Genomic DNA, 21,436 nt, shown 5'->3' on the forward strand with positions numbered 1-21,436 from the left:
GAGAGAGGGATAAAGAGACAGAGAGAGAGAGAGAGAGAGAGAGACAGGGAGACAGAGAGAGAAACAGAGAGATAGATAGACAGAGGGAGAGAGGGATAAAGAGACAGAGACAGAGAGAGAGAGAGACAGAGAGATAGATAGACAGAGGGAGAGAGAGAGATAGTTGTTGTCTACCTCACTTGCTTTGGCAATGTTAACACGTTTCCCATGCCAATAAAGCCCTTGAATTGAATTGAATTGAATTGAGAGAGAGAGAGAGAGAGAGAGAGAGAGAGAGAGAGAGAGAGAGAGAGAGACATGGAGACAGGGAGACAGAGAGAGAGACAGAGAGATAGATAGACAGAGGGAGAGAGGGATAAAGAGACAGAGAGAGAGAGAGAGAGAGGGAGACGGAGAGAGAGACATAGAGATAGATAGACAGAGAGAGAGAGGGTCTGCTGTTGGTTGGTTGGTCAGTGGTTGTCATCAGTACCCTGCAGTCCCACTACAGTATTCTCTCAAAATGCAATGTAAATCATAAGGGAGACAATGGCCCTCGTTCAATCTCTGAGATCCTCTGGGTGCTGATCTAGAATGAGTTTTGCCTTTTGGATCATATGGAATGAGATTATATGGACAGGTGGGACCAGCACTCCTTCTCTGAGACTCTTTATGAATATGGGCCTTGAGGAACAGTGACAGTCTCTTGATCTTGTATCAAGTGGTCATGATTTAGTTGGTCCTTCAATTTACAGTACAGTATGCTGACAGGGCCTGTCCTCCAGTCTCTCCTGTCTCTCCACTGAGGTGTCTAGGTGGATATGGGTTAGTTATGCTACTATCGTATCCTCATATCCTTCTTATAGGCTTAAAGGGAAACTTTGGGATTTTGGCAATGAGGCCCCTTATCATAATGGTATCCACGTGTTCATCTGACTCTGGGGAAGTAGATAAAGGGCCTCATTGCCAAAAGCATCCCTTTAAATAGTATCAAATGTAAATCGGTAAAATGTGATGATGACCATGACGATAATTGGCTACTGTAGGAACACCTATAGGCAGCTGTCTGTGTAAACCACACCTGAGTGAGCTGAGTGAGTGTGCTGTGCTGTTGGGTATATGTATTGTGAGGGGGCAGAGAGCTAGGGAGGCCACACTGAATTATTTCTGTGGGAGAGATATGAAAAAAAAGAACATGAGGGAAAGACCCACAATCCCTAGAGACATGGCATGTTGTATCTATAAGCTTGTTTCTGGGCTACAAAATGCCTGCTGCGCTTTCTCGTTCCCTAGACTCCATCCCATTATCTGCTGTACATCACACACATATGTTATTATATTTACAGTCATTCCTCCATACTGCATATGTGTGTAGTGGTTGGGCACTATTTGTGCTGAATTTCTAAGATTATTTAGCAAAAATAGTATGTGCAATATGTAAATTACATTAATTATCTTCATGGTTTAGCAAGAATCAGTGTTACTGTAGGATATTATAAAACTGCTGACATGGCCATGGGAAAAAATCCAGTATTGGTGTGGGTTAGGAATAGAGGTAATTACCATAGCATAGCGTATGAAAAAGAGAGTCACAAATTACTCAAATGATTCGAGGCTGGAGCAATATTACGACATACCGTAATGTTATCCGCACAAGAAGGCACAGCAGCCTATGACGACAGCACACACATGCGGCAGCAGCGGTACACCGAGACAGACACACACACATCTCAGCATTATCACATTTTAGCTGTATTGTTTCACGACCGTTCCATCCAACAACACCCCCCCCCCCCTCTCTCTCTCTCTCTCTCTCTTTCTCTCTCTCTCGCTCTATTTCTTTCTCTCTGTCTCTGTCTCTCTCTCTCTCTCTGCGAGGAGGAATATCAACTGCAACTCCCCGGAAGGAAGGCGACGTCTTCGCATAGCCTGCTGCGGATGGATCAATAAGCGAACCCCCCTCTCTTCGAATGCTCCTTTGACATACCAACGGGGGAAGCCCATCATAAATCATACATTCTTACAAAGGAATCACTCACCCGATGTTGCTCAACGCCTGCTCGAATAGCTCCGTCTGCAGAATGTTCTGAGGCGGCGTAAAAGCCTCATTAAAATGGGATAGAACGGAGCTACAAAATTGACGCAATGTATCAAACTGCATTTTCCTCCCTTTTCCTTCGTGTCTTTTATCCACAATATGGCCCTTTTCATCAAACACAATGCATCCACCTGCGCTGCCTCGCTCTCCGTCCGGACCCGCGTCTGTCTATCTCCAGGGACGCATTAAACGCGAAGACGCTCAATCAAGTTCCATATTTCTCCTGATCTTGGTAGAAAGAGTCCTTAAATGAAAAGCAGTCGAGGCTGGAATGTACAGTCATAATGCTCCGAACTTAACCCGACAAAATCTAGCGGGCTGTAGCAGGATCTATTTGCAGTGGAGGTGAGGAAGAAGAGAACGGAAAAAGCAGCAGCGAGGCATCTTCCAGCAAAGCAAGCTTCACTTACCGGTGCATCAGGGGCAGCTCATACTCAACTCATATTTCTCTCTGCCTATTAGAGCACGCATTCAAACACACACATACAAATACACACACAACACACAAGCATTCGTTCACGCACACGCTTGCTGTATCCTTCTCTTTCTCATAATCTGGACCGCGCACGCAGATACAATACATGGGCGCGCAGAGATGCTGTCGTCAGTGCTTTTGCCATATATGACTGCCAACCATCAGCTCTCATAAGTAATAAGGCAAGGCATTCTACTTCCTCTGGGAGAGGGGAGAGGGGGAGAGAGTCTGAGAAAGGGGAGAGAAATAAAAGGTGGACGAAGGGATTCCAATCTAATGGAACTGACAGAGTTTACTAACAAATCAGACTGGATGATCCTCAGTGGGAGGACAGGGGTGTTGTCTACTAACTCCAGCAGCTCATATGGGAGTTGCAGACATTAAGCAAAGGGCCATTCAACACAGAAGAAATGGCAGGTGTGAGTGAAGGCCAACATGGATGGATGGATGCACAGCGTCTGTATAAGAAAGTTATATTCAATTTTATAAACTGGGTGATTCGAGCCCTGAATTCTGATTGGCTGACAGCCGTAGTATATCAGACCATGTACCACGGGTATGACAAAACATTCATTTTTACTGCTCTAATTACATTGGTAAGTTTATAATAGCAATAAGGCACCTCTGGGGTTTTTGATATATGGCCAACATACCACGGCTAAGGCATGTGTCCAGGCACTATATACCTATATACCACACCCCCTTGGCATATACCCCCCCCCCCCCCCCCGTGCCTTATTGCTTAAGAATTCTATTCTATCCTAAAGATACCTAGATGTGATTTGCACTTCCCTCTGATCAATGGTTTATATAACAATCAGCATAAACACTAAGCATACAGTTATCCTGTCATTTACACAGAGGTTCATTTGATGAATAAGAGGTGGATTTAATATAATATTAGGTCACTTAATCCATAATCCCCAAAGAATCCAGATTTATTGGTGACTTGGTAAACAGGATTGATGCACACCGTAATACATCTCTGCAGGAGCCTCCACTAGCTCGGGTGGGAAACACCCATCTCTGCAGGAGCCTCCACTAGCTTGGGTAGGAAACACCCATCTCTGCAGGAGCCTCCACTAGCTTGGGTAGGAAACACCCATCTCTGCAGGAGCCTCCACTAGATTGGGTGGGAAACACCCATCTCTGCAGGAGCCTCCACTAGCTTGGGTAGGAAACACCCATCTCTGCAGGAGCCTCCACTAGCTTGGGTAGGAAACACCCATCTCTGCAGGAGCCTCCACTAGATTGGGTGGGAAACACCCATCTCTGCAGGAGCCTCCACTAGCTTGGGTAGGAAACACCCATCTCTGCAGGAGCCTCCACTAGCTTGGGTAGGAAACACCCATCTCTGCAGGAGCCTCCACTAGCTTGGGTGGGAAACACCCATCTCTGCAGGAGCCTCCACTAGCTTGGGTAGGAAACACCCATCTCTGCAGGAGCCTCCACTAGCTTGGGTAGGAAACACCCATCTCTGCAGGAGCCTCCACTAGATTGGGTGGGAAACACCCATCTCTGCAGGAGCCTCCACTAGATTGGGTGGGAAACACCCATCTCTGCAGGAGCCTCCACTAGATTGGGTGGGAAACACCCATCTCTGCAGGAGCCTCCACTAGCTTGGGTAGGAAACACCCATCTCACTTCATGACACCAATGTAACAAGTAATGGGCTGGATTTAAGCTCATGTTGGCTTGCTGTGTTTCTCTTGTCCTGCTAACTAATACAATACTAATGTGCTGAACTTGGTTGGGGCTGGGGGCTGAGGCTGGGGTATAGGGTTGGGGTTTTGGAAGGGGCTCAGCTGGGGCTAGGGTTGAGGATGAGCCATGGTTTGGGCTGGGTAGATAAACATGGGAAACCTTGAGAAACACAAGTGGGTAATTGTATTCTAATCCCAGCCTAATTATTGTTGTTTCATCCGTGTCTCCACACCCTGACTACCTCGTCGTCCTGGATGTTGGGTATCTGTGTGTTCATTTCAATGACACCTCCGAGACCAAGATAAATTAGACCCTTTCTCAAGTTATTTCACCTTATAAACAGGCTGTCATCTGGGGTTTTCCCCCTTTCTCTTTCAGTGGAAACGATTTAGTTAATTTACACATTCTTTAGATTAATGAAAGTGGTTTTTGGTGATTATGCAGTGGGAGTTCTATTTTATACATCATCACCATTGTCCCCTGAGTTCTCAGACAGGCCGTTTCCGGATTTGGGTCGCCACTGAACTCAGTGCTGCCAAAGCCAGAATCATTCACTGCTACCATTCCCCCTCTCAGCCATAAAGTCAATTAATATAGAGAGAGAGCTCTGAGCTCACATCCCACAGCCTGATCTAGCTGGTAATCAAATACAACAACCTCAGAATGAACTAGCTGTATTTGCTGGCTTTGAGATGTTGTGTGTGTGTGTGTGTGTGTGTGTGTGTGTGTGTGTGTGTGTGTGTGTGTGTGTGTGTGTGTGTGTGTGTGTGTGTGTGTGTGTGTGTGTGTGTGTGTGTGCGTGCGTGCGTGCATGCGTGTGTTTATTTAGCTGAATTCTGTTAAATAGTGAGAATGCTCATTGTTAAAATGCAGATTGCTTCATAGCAGCTAGTTAGTTCTGACACATTGCTCCTTTAAAACCTTATAAGGTAAAACAGTTTCAATAAATTATACTCTGCTAGACAGGTCCCAGAGTCCTACTCCAATATCTGTTTGAATATGTCCTAAATGGCACCCTATTCCCATTATACTGCACAATTTTTCACCAGAAGCAGAAAACCATCACATTTCTTCATGTTTGTGACCAACAGTCATTTGAAACTGCCAAGTGAGCAGAATATTGTCAAAGTTGTTCTCTCTCTCTTACAGTAATCTTTCCCTTACTATGTGTCTGGGAGTAAAAAGAGCCCAACACAAGGTCGTAATGGAAGGGAGAGGACACAGGCTTAATGAGTTGTGTCTCTAACCCCAGAGTGGCTACAGTACGGTAAAGGCTTGTTTGTCCCAGTGCTAGACTAGGGGGGACGCGGCCCATCAGGTACACCTTTACAAGGTCGACAGAGGAACAGGCGCGGAGGAGGAATGGGGTCGAGTGAAACACACCTCCTGTGTGTGTGTGTGTGTGTGTGTGTGTGTGTGTGTGTGTGTGTGTGTGCGTGCGTGTGAGTGTGTGTGTGTGTGCGTGTGCGTGTGTGTGTGTGTGCGTGTGTGGCTGCATGTACAGTATGTGGTGTGTGGAAATCCTCTCTGTGGAGTGAATCACCCACTGGGCCCACAGTGCACCGGACGACACGACATACGGCCCACAATCCCTCTCTTCCCATCAGGAAGCCTGTTCCAGTGGGCAGAGAGGAACAGAGATGAGCAGAGAGGAACAGGGAGAGGAAGGAGCATAGAGGAAGAGGGAGGTGCAGAGAAGTGCAGAGAGGAAGAAGAAGAAGCAGAGAGGAGAAGAGAGGAGCATAGAGGAAGAGGGAGGTGCAGAGAGGAAGAGGGAGAAGCAGAGAGGAGAAGAGATGAGCATAGAGGAAGAGGGAGGTGCAGAGAGGAAGAGGGAGAAGCAGAGAGGAGCATAGAGGAACAGGGAGGTGCAGAGAGGAAAATGGAGGAGCAGAGGAACAGGGAGGTGCAGATAGGTGCAGAGAGGAGGAGGGAGAAGCAGAGAGGAGGAGGGAGGAGCAGAGAGGAGGAGGGAGGAGGAGAGAGGAGGGAGGAGTAGAGAAGAGGAGAGCAGTGCAGAGAGGAGGAGGAAGGAAAGAGAGATGCAGAGAGGAGGAGGGAGGAGCAGCGAGGATCAGGGAGAAGCAGATAGGAGCAGAGAGGCAGAATTGCAGGATAGCAGAGAGAGTAGGAAGAGGACATCTGTTCCTCCCAGGGCAGCTCACCATGACTGACCCCTGGGTTATGGAACGGTTGGAAATACCGTCCGACCTGCCTGGGTTCAAACAGCATTTGTTTTCCTTCAAACATACTGAGCATTTGATTGAACATGTCTAGAGTTCCAGATGGGCAGGGCTTTTCATGTTTGGGACTATTCTGTTGGTTCCTTTTGCACCAGTCAAGCTCAATTGAGCGCAAATAAAGTATTTGATTGAAAACAAATACTATTTGAACTCAGGTCTGGACAACAGAGTAGACTCAGAGTAGACACAATGAGGGGACTAGAGGAACCTATTTCTGCTGTATGAGATGCACTAGAACAATGTGTGCAGGGTGTCTCTCTCCCTCTCTGTGTCAGTGGACTATAGAAAGAGGAAGGAGACACCGTGTGGTGATAAATGGAATTACAATAAATCAGCTGTGATGAAGCAAGCAATCCAAGGCACAGAGAAAAAAGATTCACAAGCTCAGCAAAGAAGTGTAACCCAACAGTCGGTCTATTTTCTTATTCTTCATTTAAACAGGTAGATCCCAATTGAGATCATATATCTATTTTGCGCGAGAGAGATCTCTTGTGCAGACATTATTGGAAGAAACACAGTACAGTCTCCAACCTACCCTTGTGACAACAGTGACATAATGTCTGCCCGGCAGACCACCTATAGCTCTGCATTGACTGTGCATCTTTCCCAAAATCTTCCTCTACTATCTGTATCTGGCTAAAACATACCTAGAAAACAGTAGGACAAAAAGTCTATCTAGTTATTGTGATGAGTTGCAGCCAAGGGCTTCTTCAGCATGCCTGGTTTCTGCTGCTTCAGAGGAAGACACAGTGAATGCCGTATTATAGTCATCATCAGTCAGTTCACCAGCTAGAGAATCCCTCTAGCTGAGTTTGACTTAAGGGGAAAGATGAAAGACACCAGTCATCCAGTGTGGGAGTCAGTGTGTCTGTGTGTGCTTGTCTGTGTGTGTGTGTTTGTCTGTGTCTGTGTGTTTTGGTGTGTCATTCCTGAACTTATTTTAGGTAGTGTCCGTGTGTCTTTCCTGCATCATGGGCCTCATGCGTACACATCTGTATGATCAAACTGTCTACTGTTCTCAAAAAATAAGTCCTTTGCTAGGAGCCATAGCTTTTCAGATTTTTATTTTACCCTATCATTTTCCCAGGCCCCGACCCTCACTCCTTCCATAACAGCTCCAGAGTCATTTTCCCAGGCCCCGACCCTCACTCCTTCCATAACAGCTCCAGAGTCATTTTCCCAGGCCCCGACCCTCACTCCTTCCATAACAGCTCCAGAGTCATTTTCCCAGGCCCCGACCCTCACTCCTTCCATAACAGCTCCAGAGTCATTTTCCCAGGCCCCGACCCTCACTCCTTCCATAACAGCTCCAGAGTCATTTTCCCAGGCCCCGACCCTCACTCCTTCCATAACAGCTCCAGAGTCATTTTCCCAGGCCCCGACCCTCACTCCTTCCATAACAGCTCCAGAGTCATTTTCCCAGGCCCCGACCCTCACACCTTCCATAACAGCTCCAGAGTCATTTTCCCAGGCCCCGACCCTCACTCCTTCCATAACAGCTCCAGAGTCATTTTCCCAGGCCCCGACCCTCACTCCTTCCATAACAGCTCCAGAGTCATTTTCCCAGGCCCCGACCCTCACTCCTTCCATAACAGCTCCAGAGTCATTTCCACCTAACCAAGCACATGACACAGCTTGCTATAGGCAAGAGTGGGGCAAGTTTAGCCATTTTTAATTTATTTAGCACCACTATGTCAACGGAAATATAATATCTTTCTAACAAAGATAACTCCATATATTTCAGGATGTTGTGTATCCCTGGAAATAATTAGAACTCATGTAAACGTAACAGTTTTGAAAACACAACTTGTCCAAACAGTGGTCTCTAGGTACAACTTACCCCGGGGTATGGGGTCGATTCAGCATAGGGACAGGGTAAATTGAGCCACCTTGGGGTAAGTGGGTGATAGTGTTCCGTGACAGCGGGCGATGGTGCTGGTAGGACAAAGTTGAATTCATGGAATGGGGGTATGGTATATTGTACGGTGCATTCGAAAAGTATTCAGACCCCTTGACTTTTTCCACATTTTGATACGTTACAACCTTATTCTAAAATGGATTCAATTGTTTGATTGTTTCATCAATCTACACACAATACCCCATAATGACAAAGCAAAAACAGGTTTTTAGAAATGTTGTCAAATACATAAAAATATAAAAACGGAAATATCACATTTACATAAGTATTCAGACCATTTACTCAGTGCTTTGTTGAAGCATCTTTGGCAGCGATTACAGCCTCGAGTCTTCTTGGGTATGATGCTACAAACTTGGCACACCTGTATTTGGGGCGTTTCTCGCATTATTGTCTGCAGATCCTGTCAAGCTCTGTCAGGTTGGATGGGGATCATCACTACACATCTATTTTCATGTCTCCACAGAGATGTTCAGTCGGGTTCAAGTCTGGGCTCTGGCTGGGCCACTCAAGGACATTCAGAGACTTGTCCCAAAGCCACTCCTGCGTTGTCTTGGCCATGTGTTTAGGGTCGTTGTCTTGTTGGAAGGTGAACCTTCAACCCAGTCTGAGGTCCTGAGCACTCTGGAGAAGGTTTTTATCAATGATCTCTCTGTACTTTGCTCCATTCATCTTTCCCTTTATCCTGACTAGTCTCCCAGTCCCTGCCGCTGAAAAACATCCCCACACCATGATGCTGCCACCACCATGCTTCACTGTAGGGATGGTGCCAGCTTTCCTCCAGACGTGACACTTGGCATTCAGGCCAGAGAATCTTGTTTCTCATTGTCTGAGTCCTTCAGGTGCCTTTTGGCAAACTCCAAGCGGGCTGTCATGTGCCTTTTACTGAGGAGTGGCTTTCGTCTAGCCACTCTACCATAAAAGGCCTGATTGGTGGAGTGCTGCAGAGATGGTTGTCCTTCTGGAAGGTTCTCCAATCTCCACAGAGGAACTCTAGAGTTCTATTAGAGTGACCATTGGTTTGTTGGTCACCTCCCTGACCAAGGCCCTTCTCCCCCGATTGGTCAGTTTGAGTGTAGGTTGATGATGATTTTATTTTATGTAATCCATTTTAGAATAAGGCTGTAAAGGAACAAAATCTGAAAGAAGTCAAGGGGTCTGAATACTTTTCCGAATATACTTTATATCTTAAACATATGCCTACATTCAGATATAGATGCCTCTGTTCAATTTAACTTACCCTTCCATTTCTTGACCAGTTGGTCTAGGAAAGGGATGTTGTTTTGATGTGCCAATTCATAGACAAGTTCTATGTATTCAAGGATACTAAGCCCATGAAACTGTTCCTCAAGACGTTTAATGTCATCATCCATGCCATCAAATAAGACCTTGTGTGCCTCTGCTACTCTATCATTGCCTCTGTTAAACACAGGTACATTGTTATGTTTTTTTTGTCCATGTGTCATTCAGTCTATGTGTCCATCTCTTGCTGCTGCTGCTCAAATGGACATGTTCCTCTCTCTCACTTCCTTGTCTGCTCTCTCTAGAACCTCAAGGGGGGGGGGGTAAGACCCGTGCTTGTTTTACATTTGTGTACACAGGACATGATGATGTCTGCTCTCGCTAGAACCTCAAGGGGGGGGGGGGGGGTAGACCCCTGCTTGTTTTAGATTTGTGTACACAGGACATGATGATGTCTGCTCTGTAACAATAAAAATGCACTCCTGAGTTCATACTGTAGGCATGACACATTGCAAAAATACTATGTATATTATCCATTAAACTGACTAAAGGTAATCATCATTTGTATGGTGTATGGTGGCCATAGGTTTAACTTACCCCAAAAAGGCAAACATTTTGAAATATTAGTTAGAAGGATGCAGTTTCATGCTAGGACTAGGACCTCATATTGAAGCTTATAAAGATCCCAACTGATGTATACAAATATCTTCTTTGGTTTAGATACAAGCATCATAATACCTATAACACAATAAATGAATTACATGAATAAATAAATGTTTTTTTTTACCTAACTTACCTATCAATTTTCCATGTGGTTTCTTCCTTCACAGACTCTATGAAATGATGACCTCATACTAAATATTTGGTCACATTATTCATTTTGTGTATGGTTTCCTAGAAACAAGGGGTGGCTCAATTAACCATTTGGCTCAACTTCCCCCACTCTCCCCTAACAGGTTTCACATTTAACAGACAGTTTTCCTCCACAATAATGATCAAAATGTTAAACGCAGCTCAAATCCCTGAGGGAATTGTTCAAATGTGTTTAACACACACACAACCTTACACACACACACTGGACTCACCTGTCTATGTCCTGTCCTGGACCTGAGAGCCTCAGCCCTGAGCCGTTGTTGAGGGAGCCTTGTCTGGGGAGTCCGGGAGGTCTGCTTCTGTCTGCTGATACGTCCCCTGGGGGCCCCTGGTAGAGGAGATCCTGCTGCAGTTTGGCCTTCTTCTCCTGGGGGGCCTCCTCGTGACGTCGACCCCTGGGGCCCTCAGACCCGCCCCGTGGCCCTGCGGCGCCGCTGTAGAACCACGCCCCCGACTTGGTTAGGATTTCTTGTTGTTTTCGGCACAAGTTGCATACCCACATAACCTGTACACAGAGGACAGCGGGGGTTAGATATCTGCAGTGGTGGTGGTGGTGTTGGTGGTGGTGGGCTTACAGCAATGAACTACAATGAAAGGAGTCATGGAATGGATCAACCCCTAGAGGAGATGTGCCAAGTATCATTAAAAAAGGATACTTGAACCTGCTAGATGTTGTAGGAAACACTGTAAATATACAGATGAGGATATGAATGATTTGATAATAATGCATACACATACAGTAGCCTTTGGGCAAGTGTTTAGGAGGGAGAGAATATTAGGATTGTATGTAGGACCATATCTAATCGAGGACATAATGTTGAGTTCACTGGACAGTCTGTGAGTATGATGAGGAATCTGAAGTTCATATGATCTACATCCCCCTACATTCTCAGAAAAAAAGGATTCCAAAAGTGTTCTTTGTCCGTCCCCACAGGAGGACCCTTTTTGCTTCCAGGTCGAACCATTTTTGGTTTCTGGTTGAACCCTCTGTGGAAAACAGTTCTCCAAAGGTTCTCCTATGGGGACAGGACAAAGAACCCTGTAAGGCTCTAGATAGCACTTTTTTTCTAAGAGAGTACATACAGTACTTACACCACTTGTTTATATGGGGTACCAGCCATAGAAATAAAATCACTAGAATAGGTATCCCCATTCAAGTCAATGGGTTGGTGGTGGGTGGTTACAGAGTCATTAATGAGTGATCCTCTTTCTATGGTACTAACTTTGTGGTGCACAATACTGTAAGTAACTGAATCTAAATAGGAAGCTAGCTGCAGCCCTACTGTTAAATACAGCTGTGTGTGAATAGCAGAGGGATGGAGAGAGACTCTACAGAGGAAGTAGCACTAACTGTGGTCTGCAGCCCCCTCCCTCAACATTAGCCTCATAAATCCAGGAGCCGACAAAAGCCCTAATCACTCCACCTCAGACGCAGCACAGCCGCCCTCAAAGCCCTGGGCTGCTTCACAAATGGCACCCTATTCCCTACATAGTGCGCTATGGGCCCTGATCAAAAAGTAGTGCACTATATTTAGCATAGGGTGCCATTTGGGATGCAACCTGATCACTCCGCCTCAGACACAGCTCATCCAGCCTCACTCTGCCCTAACAACCGCCCTCCCTAGTCTGGAGGAGGAGCGATGCCGAGTGGAAAGGAAGAAATGGGCAGCCACCTGAGCTGCCTGGCGCCTCTCTCTCTCTCTCTCTCTCTCTCTCTCTCTCTCTCTCTCTCTCTCTCTCTCTCTCTCTCTCTCTCTCTCTCTCTCTCTCTCTCTCTCTCTCTCTCTCTCTCTCTCTCTCTCTCTCTCTCTCTCTCTCTCTCTCTCTCTCTCTCTCTCTCTCTCTCTCTCTCTCTCTCTCTCTCTCTCTCTGAGGGAGCATGGTGCAGGGCATCAGGGTCCATGAGGAACTCAGGCTGATGGCCAGTGACTGACAGCAGTGATGTACAGTAGACAGGCAGGCAGCTGCACACAACCCAGCAGCAGTGTCCTCCAGCCGTTAGTTATAGCCTGACTCTGGTCCTGTAGTCAGAGCATTGAGCTGACAATCAGATGTCTGAACCACCGGGGTGGGGGCTACACTCTACTTCCATACTTCTCAAGTACGTGCACGCGCACACACAACCTCCATACCAGTCACAAGCATGCGCACACACAAACACAACCTCCATACCAGTCACAAGCATGCGCACGCACAACCTCCATACCAGTCACAAGTATGTGCACGCGCACACACAACCTCCATACCAGTCACAAGCATGCGCACGCGCACACACACACGCACCCGCTACCTCCACACCAGGTCCCACTTCCTGTTCATTACTCCAATCTCCCTCTGTGCTTAACATAGCACAGTTTTTTCCCAGATAGAGATAGCCTTGTAGATCAGCCAGCATGGCATGATGTGACCTACTTATTTACTGCTCACAAGAGTCAGTTCTCCAATCTGCCAATAATAATGAACCACATTCTGAGCTTCAGACTGGACATGCAGTGGGCTCTTCTATCTCATCAGCACATACCCAATAGTACATTACTATTCCAAAACAGACCAGGAAGACCTACGCACACAGGCCAAATGAATACTGAGCAGGGCATGCTAAGCATAGCTCAGCCTCACACAGCGTTCCTATACAGGACTATATAGTGTAGCATCTAGTCTGTACCCAAACATAACCTGGATGACTAATGCACTAAAAAGTGAAAATTGTGAAAAATATAAGCAGTGGTTGATCACAGTAGAGATTATTTAATGATAAGGTTTAAGGTTGAAGCCATACTCCTCAGTCACATAGAAGTGGTGTCAGCACACACACACACACACACACACTCACACAGCATGTGCGCTCTAACAGTCCGTCCAGTAATGCAGCAGAGAGCGTCAGTTTGGCCCACTCTGACAGACTACTGTTAGCATCTGTAACAGTCCCTAAACCAAACACACATATACATTCAAATACACACATGCACACACACACACAGGTCAAGCAGCTGTTCTGATTGCCAGAGGTGTGTTCACTGCAGCCAGACTGCAGTCCCTCTTCCCTCCTTCCCCACCGCTTAACTCTTCACGGCTGAGTGCAGTCAGGGGGACGGGTGTGGGGGAGGAAGGGGAGAGGGGACAGCCCCCCCGCCCAGGCTGGGCCATTTCTCCCCGTGTTTGCACATTTCATAGTCATTGAACCTGCACCCAAATATAGAACATTTTAAAAACCTAGTGCTCCAAACCTAGCGGAGGAATAGAAATGGCCTATGTAGCCCACTAAATGCCCCAGCAAACAAGGGACGTCCTGAGGACATTCGGCGATGTTCCCATTAGGTCCCTTACGGGTTTTGGTGCGAAGTTATCCCACTGACATTCTGAGAACATTCTAAGAACATTGCATGATAGTCCCAAGGGAATGTTCTCTGAGGGACCGATGTCTAAAGGAAAGTCCTGAGGGACCCTGTACATTCCCAGGACATCACAGATGACCATTTCAGGATGTTCTCAGGACCTTCCTTTTACTAGTCCTTATGATGTTGTGTGATGGTCCCTAGGGAATGTTCTCTAGGGGACTTTTTACAGTTCTCATTTTTACGACATTCTTGGGACCTTGTGTCATGGTCCCCTGAATGTCCCCTGAATGTTCTTGGGACGTTGTGTCATGGTCCTCTGCAGGTTTTGTCTAGTTTGCAGTTTGTCCAGGGACGTCCCCAAGAACGTTTTTAGGACGTTCTTTGGATGTTGTGTCATGGTGCCCTGAAGGTTTTGTCTAGTTCCCAGTTTGTCCCAGGGAAGTAATGATATGGTATGCGTTTTTAAGGTAAGTGGTACGCTGTTCAGCCTAAATAGTGTAAAAATCTTTAATCAGGGAGATACCTAGTCAGTTGCACAACTGCATGCCTTCCACATTTAACCCAGGTGCAGGGGGCTGCCTTAATTGACGTCCGGGGAGCAGTTGCGCTCTTCAATTTGCTAAAGAGCAGAACTGCAGAGTTTCCCATCTTACCAGTTTGGCGACTCAAACCAGCGACCTTTCGGTTACTGATCCAACACTCTTAACAACCTGCTGCCCCTATCAATGACAACCTGCTGCCCCTATCAATTACATCCTGCTGCCCCTATCAATGACATCCTGCTGCCCCTATCAATGACATCCTGCTGCCCCTATCAATGACAACCTGCTGACCCTATCAATGACATCCTGCTGCCCCTATCAATGACATCCTGCTGCCCCTATCAATGACAACCTGCTGCCCTTATCAATGACATCCTGCTGCCCCTATCAATGACAACCTGCTGCCCCTATCAATGACATCCTGCTGACCCTATCAATGACATCCTGCTGCCCCTATCAATGACAACCTGCTGCCCTTATCAATGACAACCTGCTGACCCTATCAATGACATCCTGCTGCCCCTATCAATGACATCCTGCTGCCCCTATCAATGACAACCTGCTGCCCTTATCAATGACAACCTGCTGCCCCTATCAATGACATCCTGCTGCCCCTATCAATGACATCCTGCTGCCCCTATCAATGACAACCTGCTGCCCCTATCAATGACAATATGATTACATTTGACATGATGACTTAGTAAGGACTTTTCAATATGACCCCACCTGGGATTTGAACTCACAACCTCTGGATTTGGGGTTTACTGATCTTTCTGCTGCGCAGTCCCTTACACATTCATTACTTATAATACATCTCTGCACTTAGCAAAATAATGCCATCTGCAATGCTATTTTAGTTATCAGTTCATCTGACTATTCTCTCATTGAGTTAACTAACATATTTCAGGATTTAGAGTTTGGGTTTTCTGCTGAGGTTTTCTAATGTTGGTGAGGCATATTGTTCTGTTTTAATGTTACTCCTGAATCACTATGATCAATTGAATAGTTGTTCTTGTTTGCAGGGTGTGCTGGATCATAGGTACTGTAGGCTACTGATATGTAACGATGGGTTCCATCAAGCTGTTTAGATTGACATGTCATTTGTTATCTAATGTTTTTTAATTTAAACTCAAGGTGGGTTCATACATTTCTCATTTGCATTTGGTCCCGTTCAAAGATATTTTATTCCATCTATTTACTCTATCTAATCCATCTGGACTTGAATCAATAACTTCTATCTAAGATGAGCAGGCCTAGCGTTCAGACAACCTTGTGTGTTGCAAATCTCTACAGCAAAACACTGCTATAGCCTATTACAAGGGTGGTGCTGTGGTGGTGCTTTCGATGATCAATGTAGTGTATGTTCATCACTTTCTAAAAGACGATTTACAGCATTGACTGAAAGTCCTTTAAGATAGAGAGCAGCCTTCAGCTATCCCAGTTTGTGCTGAGCTTTGTTTATCTGTCAAGCCTGTGGCGCTACACTACATCAAAGTGAAGTTAATAGGGGAGGGAGGAGACAATCGCCTCTTTCTGATGCATATGTTCCAGTAACCAATACTCACTCAGTCATTGAGCTCTCTCTTGTGGCCAAGAAGCAGCACTACACTACAACAGCGTCCTACCAAAACAGTTGAGAAGCATGATATTATCAAACTTCAAAGCTATAGGACAATGAAAATACCACGGTGACCATTTTTAATTTTTAAGAAAATTGCAACCATTGTTGCATTACTTGAGTCCAAATAGTCACTGTTCTTTTTGAGACAAAAACACATAGTTGGTTTCATATCTTTCAGACGAAATGCATTCCCAACCATCAGATGTTTCTGTATCTTGTTCATAGCATTCAGAGAACAAAAATATCACATACTATAAAGAGATGTGCATCATGGTCAAATATTAATGTGATGGTGAATAGACTGTCATAGGTATCATATTGCCTGTTTCCCTCCCAGTCTCACCTGGACTGAACTTAACTGAGCTCATTAAAAACTCATTATTTAAGGGAACATGTCTGGGAACATCTTGGCTTTGAAACTGAGTTTGCACATGAGTCGACTGTGTCTGAAACATGCAACACCTATTCAATCCTTCTGCACTCCTTTTCCCCCCATGCAACACACGTTTTAATGTGTTATTAAAACGTGTGATATAAAATATAGAACCTACCTAGGATGAAATTTACCACATTCTTCTAAATGTGTGTGTGTGTAAAGATCTCAAAAAGACAAAGGGAAACATGCATTAAAGTCTGTTTCATGAAACCGTGTAGCCTAAATAGAGGTGAAAGAAGAGCCGACTCTCACATGCTCAAACACTGTCTGGCACGTGGTGCATCACATTTTAATGAGGTTCTAAATTTAGTGTGTCGGGCGCGCGGTAATAATAATAGACTTGATGCATAAATGTATGCCCATTATTTTACCAAAGTTCAGAAAGACGTGAGAGAGAAAGATGAGAGCGGCTTGAGAAATGGAGAGACTGGATTCACACAGAGAGATGGCAGATGTCTTTCACAGACCCCCCTAAACCCTGTGACATTATTTACAAAGCCAAAGTCTATTTTTGGTCTTACTTGAGCGTTTGGCATGTCGGCTTATCAAAGAGCTGTTCACCGTTTCACATACATTTTAGAAGTGACCATATATATTCAGAATTTCAGAGAACATGATGTAATGAGAACTTTCACCGAAAATTAGCACTACATAGCCTAAACAATCCATATACACGTATTCAGACTACCTGCCCTCACCTAGGCTATAACAAGGTGTTTATAACATGTAGGCATTCATAATAGTCTATAATTAATTCAGCATTGGTAATATGATCATCTACATTAAAATACTCTGACTACTTATGCAAACAGTGTAGAATGCAGTACATGCAGTATCCAAACGGCTGATTGTGAGCCCATCGTATTGAATGACTTCCACGCCAAGACAATCAATTTTACATTTAGCTTACCCATGGTAACGACGGGAAGAACAGTGTCCGTGCAGAAAAACAGTGTATGTAATCCTAATTTGGTGGAAATGTTACGGGGCAGCGTGCAGTAAAATCAGGAAGAACCGAGGGAACAAGACAGTCGCCGACCTTCAACACCGTTCAGAACCGCGGACAGTACCTAGTCGGACAACAGGCAGGCAGCTAGCTCTGCTCAATGTAGCCCGCGTGAAGGTTAAGCAATGCTAATAATGTATGTGATTTGTCCAGGCTGCAAATAATACCAGCCAGTCAGACAGTCTTATGTTCCAAACATAATTATTTTCTAAACAGATTATTTACAGAAAATAACAAAATACGTGTCTGCCACGATGTCAAATAGAAAACGCTACAGCCCCTTCATAAATGCAGTAAAGGATTCAAATTTTGAAACGCGGCACACAAAAAAGAAGCATACAGAAGCCGCTTCGTGGGAGGAAAGATGTGCAAGAGTGAGCAATAAAACGTGCAATCGTGTTTTACCGCCGCTGTATTGGACCTACTAGTTAAGTCTTCATTACTAATAGATGCGGGTGTGAGTCTCCCGCTACCGAGGCTTATTTGAGCTCATTATAAATGCAGCGCGTCCCCCCGTGGTGCTGGGCGGCCCAACTGTGCTCAAAGAATCCAATGTGTGCCGTTACACGCCCGTGACGCTCAGGGACTCACCAAGCTATTTCTGATGCGCCACAACAACGTGCTCTTCTAAATTCACTGGAATATTAGGTTTTTATACTCTGACGAGGCCAGAAAGATCCAATAAGTGTGAGTTCTGTTCGTTTGCAGCAGAGTGAATGAGAGCTGAGACCCAAGAGCACCACAGCACATGTGATGTCCTCAAAAGTCGCTTTATTCACGAATGACTTGGTCTCGGGAGACTGTTGATTCCTGGGGCATTTTTGAGCAACAAATTTAATTAAAATGGTGAACAGTCCTCCTATAAGGTCTGAGGAGGATTCTGGGGGTTCAAAAAATGTACATAGTGCACAGTATGTCTTTCGAAGTCTCCATCTATATCTCCAAAATCATTCCTTGTATAAGATGTGTACTGTGTAGCAGCTGAGCTGAGACTAGACTGACCTGTGGTTACATATAAAGACCTTCAGTACTGTCCTATCAGACTGGATGTCCTTCACCTCTTTACTGTAGGCTAATATCAAGGAAAGATATATAACAAAAATATCATATTTTATTGTCATAACCATGAGTCTGATAGGCTATACTAGACTAAATAAGAAAATAAATCATCCCGGGGCTCAGTTTAATGTAGCTCAAATCCATCTCAAACCTTCACTCCTGCTTCTTCTCCTGCCTCTCTGTGAAACTCTCAGCAGCAAGTCTGTCCTATCGTATTCCAGTGTCCAACAGCTCTGTTAGAGGCTCCAGACACTGAGGCGTGTAAATATTGATGCCGTTTCACAGAACAAGAGATCTCTCGTCATTGCTGACACTGGTTGTGGGAAGGAAAGAGAATACTGATGGAAAAAGGACAGATTTCACCACCACCACAAGCACCTCTTTGACTGACACACAAGCTTTCAGACGTGACAAGCTACTGCAGGTGGTTGGGCTGACCAAAACATCCCCAACTGAGCTATATAGTCTTAGTTAATAAACTTGCAAAAACATAACATCTATTCTTATTATGAGACTATGAAAATTGTTGTGTGTGAGTCTGTGTGCTCTCGGCATGTGTTTGTAAACATGAAAGGGCTTTATTGTGTCCAACATGTGTAAGGCTCTGGTCAAAAGTAGTTCACTATATAGGGAATAGGGTGCCATTTGAGACATCCTTTAGGTCCATGGGCCCTGCCCTCAGAGGCCCAGCAGTCGGGCCCCCAGTGACATCCCCCTCCTTGGGTTGAAAAACTATCTGGTCACCCAGCCCTGTCTGGGAACCAAACCCCTGAATCAGCTGGCCTTGAGGGCTCTGTGAGGGCTTGGAGCCCTGCAACCAGATACAGGGGAGGCAGTGTCTGTGTAAACTGTGTCGCTCTGGCTGAGACAGCAGCACATCTACTGAACGTACTGTATGTACACCTACACCTCCACCCCCACCATCCATCCATTTATATCTATCTCTACCTCCACCGCCACCATCCATCCATTTATATCTATCTCTACCTCCACCGCCACCATCCATCCATTTATATCTATCTCTACCTCCACCCCCACCATCCATCCATTTATATCTATCTCTACCTCCACCCCCACCATCCATCCATTTATATCTATCTCTACCTCCACCGCCACCATCCATCCATTTATATCTATCTCTACCTCCACCCCCACCATCCATCCATTTATATCTAGCTCTACCTCCACCCCCACCATCCATCCATTTATATCTATCTCTACCTCCACCCCCACCATCCATCCATTTATATCTATCTCTACCTCCACCCCCACCATCCATCCATTTATATCTATCTCTACCTCCACCGCCACCATCCATCCATTTATATCTATCTCTACCTCCACCCCCACCATCCATCCATTTATATCTATCTCTACCTCCACCCCCACCATCCATCCATTTATATCTATCTCTACCTCCACCCCCACCATCCATCCATTTATATCTATCTCTACCTCCACCGCCACCATCCATCCATTTATATCTATCTCTACCTCCACCCCCACCATCCATCCATTTATATCTATCTCTACCTCCACCCCCACCATCCATCCATTTATATCTATCTCTACCTCCACCGCCACCATCCATCCATTTATATCTATCTCTACCTCCACCGCCACCATCCATCCATTTATATCTATCTCTACCTCCACCCCCACCATCCATCCATTTATATCTATCTCTACCTCCACCGCCACCATCCATCCATTTATATCTATCTCTACCTCCACCCCCACCATCCATCCATTTATATCTATCTCTACCTCCACCCCCACCATCCATCCATTTATATCTATCTCTACCTCCACCCCCACCATCCATCCATTTATATCTATCTCTACCTCCACCGCCACCATCCATCCATTTATATCTATCTCTACCTCCACCCCCACCATCCATCCATTTATATCTATCTCTACCTCCACCCCCACCATCCATCCATTTATATCTATCTCTACCTCCACCGCCACCATCCATCCATTTATATCTATCTCTACCTCCACCGCCACCATCCATCCATTTATATCTATCTCTACCTCCACCCCCACCATCCATCCATTTATATCTATCTCTACCTCCACCGCCACCATCCATCCATTTATATCTATCTCTACCTCCACCCCCACCATCCATCCATTTATATCTATCTCTACCTCCACCGCCACCATCCATCCATTTATATCTATCTCTACCTCCACCGCCACCATCCATCTCCATCTCCATCTCCATCTCCATTCCTCTACTGCACCTCCTCCACATCCAGACCAGTAATAACAACTGTTTTCCTTTCAAATACTTTAGCTGCATGTGCCATTTGGGATGCAACCAATGTATTTTCATGGCCAAGAAGACAGATAGCTACAATACCAGGCTAACAGTGGGCAGGGCAGCAGTTGGCCTATCCTCCTATCCTTTGATCTGATCCCAGGGCAGATCTGCCAACACTCCCACTACTCATCACACTGTCCCAACTCTACTGCTGCTGCTGCCTCCTGCCAGCCCACAGCCACGACTCAACACCATCTGTAGGCTACAACTCTGGAGGAAACCCATCCTCCACCCATAATCAGTCAACAACAAAGACAGACAGGCAGCCTTGGCAGCCGGCGGACAGACGGTCTAATGGAGGTGGATTCTCAGCTCATTCAGATCAGTTATAGCTGTTAAGGGGATACGTTGACAGGGATTTGGTCCAAACTTTGCACTGAAAATGGAACAAAGATACCGAAAAATATTTTCTGACATATACTTTATACAGTTGAAGTCGGAAGTGTACATACACCTTAGCCAAATACATTTAAACTCAGTTTTTCACAATTCCTGACATTTAATCGTAGTAAAAAATCCCTGTCTTAGGTCAGTTAGGATCACCAATTTATTTTAAGAATGTGAAATGTCAGA

At 45.5% G+C, this 21,436-nt stretch overlaps 1 protein-coding gene across 47 annotated transcripts in view; it reads right to left on the reverse strand.

The window, feature by feature from the left end:
• rims2a (regulating synaptic membrane exocytosis 2a) overlaps nucleotides 1–21,436 on the reverse strand; it is a 247,315-nt gene that overhangs the window by 176,699 nt on the left and 49,180 nt on the right. For 33 of the 47 annotated variants that reach the window (XM_090227805.1, XM_090227695.1, XM_090227752.1 and 30 more), the window contains exon 3: nucleotides 10,742–11,034. In XM_090227805.1, coding sequence (XP_090083931.1) covers nucleotides 10,742–11,034 — 293 coding nt within the window. Of the gene's footprint in view, nucleotides 1–2,018; nucleotides 2,732–10,741; nucleotides 11,035–17,376; nucleotides 18,035–21,436 lie in introns of those variants that run through there. The other 14 variants (XM_090227857.1, XM_090227837.1, XM_090227826.1 and 11 more) reach the window with 4 other exon arrangements.

This window comes from Oncorhynchus mykiss, chromosome 3, assembly GCF_057628025.1.
Source record: "Oncorhynchus mykiss isolate SJ-2025 chromosome 3, ASM5762802v1, whole genome shotgun sequence".
Taxonomy (NCBI): Eukaryota; Metazoa; Chordata; class Actinopteri; order Salmoniformes; family Salmonidae; genus Oncorhynchus; species Oncorhynchus mykiss.